Below are 8,290 nucleotides of genomic sequence, written 5' to 3'. Positions count from 1 at the left end.
TGCGGAATATTAACCACGTATTACATCCAACACTCTTAAGAAAATTTTCTCCATTTTTCTTTGTTGAGTTGAGCCTATCACTCCTTAAATTCACTTTTAGTTTCTTTTCCTAATATATTTCATGTTTATGCTATACCCTGCTCTTTCTTTTTCTTAACACCTAGACTCCTCTCTCTTTCTCTTCTTGGTTTTTGTTTTATTTTAAACAACTCTTGATTATTCAAGCATTGAAGGGTTATCCCCCAACTTATTCTAGCTAAGATAGCTATCATTCTTTACATTTTGTCTCTTATTCACCCTTATCACCTTCCTCAACTAACCTTTTCATTAATTATTCTTATTTTTATTCTTAGTTGTGGTTCGCATTGTGAAGCTTGGCCAAGTGGAACATACCACATAATATTATTAATATCCCCCTCCAAGCTTGAGAATTTGGGCAGCAAGAGGTAGAGAGATCACTTACAAAGATAGGAAATCATGGGAAAACTATAGTCCTTGATCTTTGGAAAAGTCCTTATTCCCCATTCTTAACACTTTTTAAATTGTTACATGCAAATTATTCCTTTTATTTTCTTATTGGCTTGGTATGAGGTGATATGCCTTTTGCGGTGCACTTGTAGAAAGACCGCACTTTAGTGCTAATGATTATACAAGAAGTAATGCAAGTGTATATTATCTTTCATTCTTGGGGAATTTCACATTTTTGTTTTCATGTTTCGCCTCTATAGTCAAGCATTGACCATCTCCTTGAGGTGAATGATACTAAAAATGTTAGGCACGAATATCTACCACTAGTTCATGTTGCACATTAATGTAATGTTGAGATCAATCACCCAAACCCAATGGTGAGGGCAACCAAATCTAATCACCCAATTTTCCTAGATTTTACCATTTGACACCTAGCTCACCATGTCAAAAGCTAGTAGTATTGCTAAGAACATTTTAAATTCCAAATACCTTGTTTTCTTTAGTTATACAAAATACGTTATCAGCATACATGCACAACATACGCGGAATAAATAGAAATCTGAGCAACATGTTACTTTACCCAGTATTTACAATGTCATGCATGAATCAATCCACAAAACATTGATTTACAAGAACCTGTGACAGCATCTAATAACTAAATAAAACAAGATACCAAAAAATAAGAGGTAAACTTCCATATGTATATACAGAGAGTTACCAAACAAAGGCTTGAGGAGAGCTTACACCCTGCACCGTGAGAGAGAACAAACTGGAAACTAAAACTTAAGTTAGTACATAACCCTCACCAAGTGAAGAATAATTAAAATGAAACCTACATAACCCTCACCGAGTGAAGAATATGCAAATGAAACCTGGTCACGATGAGAATGGAAAGGCAAGTTGGCACTTAACTACTTGTAAGATTAACAATTTGAATAGCCTAAGAACCTGAGAATATTAATGCAACAATAATCTGAAATCCAAGTTACATGCATGAGAAAATTATATATGAAAAAGCATATTCATAAATCCTAACAAGCTTTGTAGTCTAAAACGCGAGTCCACCAAGAAGACATAATCGATACCCCATTCCATAGGCAATAGCTTCCAGTGCCTTGAGCCTAATAAAAATAGTAATGTATTTGAAACTCAATGAACATTGTATGGTAATAAGAGACACCCACTTAAACATGAAATCAAGATCAAATCCACACAAGCATAAATTTCAGCAACCTTTGCCTTTGGGTTAGGGTTAGGCTATATTAAGCAGATTGGGTGGTAAAACCAGGTACATAATGAACCAACTTTAATAATTAAATTCCAATTCAGAAACATTCAGTAACAGACTATACTCAACCCTTTTCTGCTAATCTGTTAATCAGTTGATTGTTGCATTTCCCCAAGATATTGCAAAGGCAATTGATCTTCTAAGGTCCATGTCAGTGGAGGTCAACCAATTGAGTACAAATTATTGAATTGCAATATGGAAATCTATGAAGTTAACTAGCTAAGGAAAGATATCAATGCATCTTTAGCATTGTCTTGTAGTCCCCCTCAGCACAAAAACCTCAATAGTATCAAATCATTCCAGCAACAAATTTTACCAGTGCATTATGCTTTTTACTATCTTAGGAAGACACCAAGCCAAATAAATCCCATGAAACTAACTATTTGACTTTATTAATTGCTGAAGTAGTGCTCTTATTACTACTATCTCAACAAAGGGCTAATGAGTTCACCTTTGTTCTGATCATATCACTGTAAAACAAAAAAGTAATTCATCCAAAGTAACTAAACATCTCTTTAGAGATTCAAAATAAAGAATCAACTTATTGATAAATTCAGGAGGTAAAACTCCATGAAGCCTTAATCAAACAAGTAGCATCTCTAGTCTGATCTCTGTCCAAATGAAAATGAAGATAGAGCAGTGGGGAAATCTTTCACATTATCCGTCCAAGTATGATATGAATTACACATCACTGCTCAATACTTTTTCCATCTCTAATTAACTTGAGTCCATACAGCATAAATTCAAGTACTGATAATACATCCCATCCAGAAATGTAATCACCACCATAACTTGATAAATACATCCCATCTCTAATTGAGATAAGCTAGTTTTTGTAACAAATTCTCATAAAAGCTATAAATAGCAATCCTTTGTCTCCAAATTGTAGACATAATGCTTCAACGGTCATCCTACAGCAGCCACTTTATCATATCAGATCTGTTCACAAACAAATGCACTGGTGACCAGAGTGCAACCTTCGCCAGCGCTTGTGAAAAAAATAAGAGATACTATTTCGAGGATAGAGAAATCTCTCAGCAAAATATACACTTATATTAGATGCACCGTGATGTACTCCACAAAATGCAATCCCAAGAAGTTATCAGATGACTTACCTCAATAATAAGATCCTGAACCACCACCACCCATATAACTGCTACCACCACCCACACCCCTTCCAGAATACACTGATGAATATGAGCTGCCACCAACCTACAGCACAGGAAAACAATAAATAAGAATAAACCAAAAATATATGCATGCATAATACTACTTCCTATAGCGACTAAGAAAGACCAGGATCATTACATCACTTCCACGAGAAATGTAATCACCACCATAACTTGATGAATACATGCCACCAACATCACCACTACCAAAAGAACCTGACATGGAATACATCAAAATGTAAGAAACAAAGATTCTGATGCTGACAATAATAAACCAGACTATTAGCAAAAAAAAACCACCTCCTCCATAACTCATGCCCTGCCGACTGCTATACATCCCATGTGAATCTTGACTAGAAATAGAACTTCTGCTGCCACCACCATATCCCACACTAGATCTTCCAAGTCTACCAATCAAAAGCATGGAATGATTTGCTGACAATAATTGGCTTAGGGAAGAAAAAATACATAACACCTTAAATACTAGACAAAACTAACCTATCACCATAAGCATCTCCATACTGCGAAGCACTATCACCATAGTCATAGTCTAGACGAGCTCTTGATTGGCGAGCACCAGTATCAGCATATCGTGGAGGAAGATCATCCTGATTAATAATGAAAAGAGAATAATTTCATTTACTAATTAGAGAACAAAATCAAGTTTCAAAAAACAGAACGATTATAATAAATACACAAATAATACTAACTATAGCAGCATAAGGACGTTTTGAGCCAGACAGAGCATCATAATCTCGAGGACGTCCTTCACGGTAACTTAGATGGGGTGGAGGAGGTGGAGGAGGAGCCCTTTCAAATCTTTGGCCATACCCATCATCCACATAGCCTCTCCTTGGTGCAGCACGAGATGTGCTTCTAGGGAGCTCGGTGTAGCCAGGACCACGGGCAGGATAATCCCTGTAAGATGGTCGCCTTACAGAAGCCACCCTTGAGCCATAATCTACAGCAACTCTACTTCTGGGAGGTGGTATATCCTCACGCCGACCATAATCTCTCTTCATGCTACTTTTTGGATATGCAGGAGCTAACAAGATAATACAATAGTTTATAATGTTATAAAAAAAAGAATGAAAATAGTAACAACCAATGAGTCTATTTGGTAAAATAATTGTATACTACATACCAACTGGTCTCCTATCATAAGATCTAGATGGAGGAGGCACTGGCCTACTTCTTGCTGGTATGGACATCATAGGACGTCTATCTCTCACACTAACTGATCTGACAGGAGGAGTACGGCTTCCAACTCCTCTTACACTACGAGAAGGAAAAGAATGAGGTGCAGGTCGGCCCCATGAAGGCCTCGTCATCATTCCAGATCCCCGACTAGAACGATAGTCCCCACGACTACTGTGTTTTCCGCGGCCTCTTTGGAGTGGTCTAGACAACCTTGCTCTAACTTTTGCCTGAAAGAAGCAAAACCATTATAAAATGCCCCATTTAACTGTTGGACATATACAATTTATTAATATCCAAGACAGACCTTCTTGTGTCCCTCACCCAACTCTGTTCCTGTAATACTATCAGCACATTTAACGGCAGCATCATGTGTGCCAAATGTAACAAACCCATAGTCCTTCCTACGAGCAGCTGGCATGTTTCTGGCAAGCTCAATCTTTTCAATCTCACCATATTTCCTGAGAAGATCCCGGACATAATCTTCATCCCATGAAGGAGGCAATGCATCAATAAACACAGTTTTAACCTGCAACTTAAACACACTTTATCAGTGAATTAGAGGTCTATTAGCATCTTAACACCAAAGACTGCGCTACAAGGATAGCTTGTCCGTCATAAAGTAAACTACTGAAGTGTCATTCTGACTAGCCTTAAAAGTATATTCAATAAAAAAAATTGCAGAATTTAGTAATTTAAGATCAACCATAAGTGGATTCTTTATCATAAATAATGAGTTTAGTTTTAAATTGAGGTTGCTATACCAAGCACATTGTGATTACCAACAAAACTGCAGAAAATTGTGGGAAAATGCTCCCAGCCAACAACTACAATTTAAAACTAAGTGATACAATATCCAAAATATAGGCAACAAAAATTTAACCACTGTTGGTGTAGGAAACCAGCAGGAATGTTTACAGCAACCCAAGCTTCAACAAGGCCAGAGAACCATACTATGCAGGTTCCAATTAGAAATCCCTTGTTAAACCAAGGAATTGGATTTAGAGAATACCTGTGCCATAATTTCATCACCCGGATCAATAAAGGAATCTGCAAAAGAAACTTTTGCAAGCTTATCAACTCCAAATACAACATCCCTCCTCTGCAGTCGCTTAAAGGCATCCATAGCTTCAGAACGAGAGGGAAATTCCAAAAACGCAAATCCACGGTTCTTTCCTTCATCATTAGTATCTTCTACCAAAGTTAAATCCTCAACATTGGTGACTCCATAATGTTTCAACTTCTCTTTTAACTGGCACCAGAATTTTCATTCATAATCAGAAACTCAACAGACTTGAATGTAGGGGAAAAAAAAAACTATCAAACACAACCAAGGTGTTTGAGGTCAGAAGGTGCAAAATTTAGACCCAGAGAAATTAAACTTACAGCCTCCTTTGTCCATGTCTTGCATATGTTTCCCAAATAGAGGGTATCACTGTCCTGACTAGGAGTGACACCACATTGTTTGCCATTAATCTGAAATTGGGGTGATGAAAAACATGTGATTTGATACAGCATCAATTTTAAGTCTACTCTAACATTGAGAAGATAAAAAAAATTACCACGGGATTTTTGAGCTCTGCTACAGCTCGTTTTGCTTGTTCCACAGTTTCAAAACGCAAGAATGCAAATCCCTTGTTCTTTTTAGTTTGAGGGTTCATCATCAACCTGACCTCTGTAACCACCCCAACTTCACCAAAAACCTTCCTCAGATCACTCTCAGTAGCATCCTTGTCCAAGCCCCCAACAAAAACTTCAAATTCTTTCCGCTTTCGCCTCTCCTTCACAACTTCTCGGTGTTCCTCTTCCTCAACATCAGCAAAGTCTGGATGCTCATGCTCATGCTCATGCTCCTCTTCACCCTCAAGTTCATCGTGAACATCTTCGACTTCTTCCTCACCTGTATCACCCTCTTCACCTACATTATCTTCAGCCACTTCTTCTTCTACTTCATTTCCCACCTCATGACCCTCATCTTGTTCAAGTTCCTTCTCATCATAATCAACTCCACCATACTCCTCAGGTTCATACTCAGGATCATTATCCTCCAAATCTAAGCGTTCATCTTTCTCATATTCATCTATGGACTCCTTAACCTCCTCTTCATCGTCTGTCAAAAAATAAAGATTCCAAATGATCCCCATCAAAACAGACCAAACTTTTCCCACATCATAGTGTTCATTAAATTAAGGTAGTCCACACCCCATAATCAATCTCACCATTCCTAGTTGAAACTATTCCCATGACAGCACACTAACACAAATGAACTGAAACAGAACTTTAACCAAAAAATCTCGAAAAACAAATGCAAGTTTATCATCTAAAGAACTTGAATGGGTCGCATGCCAATCAGTAGCCCCCCAACTCAATTTCCAACATCTATCAGAGACAAAGGATAGACTACTATCATTTAAACATGCATGAAGAAATACATTGTGCAATAGCTTTCCTGCTATTAGCTACTACATTTCCTTCAAACCAAAACATAATAGCAAACACATGGAGAGGAGAGATCTATCAAACATCATACATTCACTAACATTTTCCAAAAATAAAATATCAGATTAATATATCCTAAGTGAACTAAAACTGCAAAATTTCACAAGAAAAGAACCCAAAAATAATTATGATCGAGGTTTTAATAAAAGGCCAGCCACCGAGATTTTGGCCACAACTACAAGGCTTTTGGGGTGGCTACATTTGCCCCAATATATCAAGGATTGAAACAAAACTGCAACCACAAGCGGCCGATGCAGCCACATTGTCCAAATTTTCGGTGACTGCATTAGTCCCAATATCAAGGACTGGGTTAAAACTGCAACCGCATCAGCTGCGTTTGTCCCAATTTCCCGTAATATCAATAATGACCGTGGCGAAACTGCAACCGCAAGTGACCACCCTGGCCGCATTTGTTCCAATTTCCCGCAATGTATAGGATCACAATGAAACCAAAACCACAATTGCCATTTAAAACCTTGATTACAACCAAATGTAAACACAACCAAAACCCTGAAATTCAACACATACACCCCAATCCAATCTAAAAGAAACCCTTAAAAAATCTTATTCGCTAAAAAGAAAAGAAACTTACTTTTCGCCACGCTCAACCCATTAGCCGCATGGGACGCTTCTTCCACAGCCTCAGGAGCCATTTGGTTCATGTCAATAGCCTTGTCCTCAACAACCACTACAGATTCTTTCTCTTCAACCACAAGCCGTTTCTCTTCAACAGCAGGGTTCTCTTCTTCCACCACCACTGTGTGCTGTTCCTCCTCAGCAACAACAACAACAACGGGTTGTTGTTTCTCTTCGACCTTCACGGTCTCTTCCGCAGGTTCGTGTTGCTGTTGGTTCTGTGAAGCCTTCAGGGTTCCCCTGCCGCCTCTGCCGCCCCTCTTCGAGAAGCTCGACGCAGACCCTCGCTTCGCCGTTTTCGGTGGCATTCTCGAAACGAAACCCTAGATTGAAGGGAACGATGAATTGAACCGCGGGTTTTGCGAGATTGAGGGTTCTTACAACGAGGAAATCGAGATTGGAAGTGAAAGAGAAGAAACACTGAGTGAACAGAGAAAAGAGTAATTGGGGGTCGAAAAGGGATGAGAAAACCCTAGAGAACGAGAATCGAAACAAAACAAAACCCCACGAAAGAGCGAGATCGATGAGAAATGCAGCAGCCTCCGAGAATGAAAGATCCCGAATAATCCTTCTGATCAATAAAAATTTGACACTTGTTTATTAATTTTTCAGTATAATACGAATACATACTTATTTGTGTCCTTGAATTTGTTGGCCTAAAAATTAAGTCCATAAAAAATTTAAATTTTGTCTTGAATGTATAATAAATTTTTCTACCATTCTCATTGTTAACTCCAACTGTGCTTGTATGACACATGATAAAATGACAACCAAGAATTATTATGTTTCATTGATATCATGTATCACTTATATGAGTATATGACAATCACGTGTTAAAAAATTGATTTTTAAATTTGATTTATAAATTTAATAATTTTGTCATTTTAATTTTTAAGCTTAATAATTTTTTTACATTTTAATTTGTAAACTTAATATGTACTATCATTTTGGTTCATGAAAGTATTTTTAAATTTTCAATTAAGTCTCATGTCATGAAATTATTAATATATATATTATCTTTTTTTTTCACCTA

General features: G+C 37.5%; 1 protein-coding gene across 2 annotated transcripts; it reads right to left on the bottom strand.

The window, feature by feature from the left end:
* Positions 1-1,012: 1,012 nt before the first annotated feature.
* On the bottom strand, positions 1,013-7,844 carry LOC114418811 (nucleolin-like). 2 transcript variants are annotated; one of them, XM_028384329.1, is made up of 12 exons: positions 7,214-7,844; positions 5,685-6,232; positions 5,509-5,598; positions 5,135-5,374; positions 4,430-4,651; positions 4,070-4,352; positions 3,636-3,970; positions 3,424-3,533; positions 3,226-3,332; positions 3,065-3,141; positions 2,872-2,968; positions 1,013-2,695 (listed from the first exon to the last, which is right to left on the bottom strand). In XM_028384329.1, exons 1-11 carry the CDS (start codon positions 7,563-7,565, stop codon positions 2,873-2,875), a joined length of 2,460 nt encoding a protein of 819 aa, XP_028240130.1. In that variant the 5' UTR covers positions 7,566-7,844; the 3' UTR covers positions 1,013-2,695; position 2,872. The 2 variants fall into 2 exon arrangements, with proteins under 2 accessions (XP_028240130.1, XP_028240131.1); XM_028384330.1 differs by having other exon boundaries at positions 1,013-2,667.
* Between the last annotated feature and the right edge of the window lie 446 nt (positions 7,845-8,290).

Source organism: Glycine soja, chromosome 7 (genome assembly GCF_004193775.1).
Source record: "Glycine soja cultivar W05 chromosome 7, ASM419377v2, whole genome shotgun sequence".
NCBI lineage: Eukaryota > Viridiplantae > Streptophyta > Magnoliopsida > Fabales > Fabaceae > Glycine > Glycine soja.
The sequence above is the reverse complement of the archived record's forward strand: the minus strand, read 5'-3'. Positions and strand labels throughout refer to the sequence as shown.

What these genes read in the sequence shown, in the direction of transcription:
- LOC114418811 (XM_028384329.1), bottom strand. Translation starts at nt 7,565, where the DNA reads ATGCCACCGAAAACGGCGAAGCGAGGGTCTGCGTCGAGCTTCTCGAAG. An exon ending in AGACATGGACAAAGGAGGCT is followed by an intron (nt 5,375 to 5,508) that starts GTAAGTTTAATT and finishes TTCTGGTGCCAG; the next exon opens with TTAAAAGAGAAGTTGAAACA. An exon ending in AACGTCCTTATGCTGCTATA is followed by an intron (nt 3,534 to 3,635) that starts GTTAGTATTATT and finishes ATTATTAATCAG; the next exon opens with GATGATCTTCCTCCACGATA.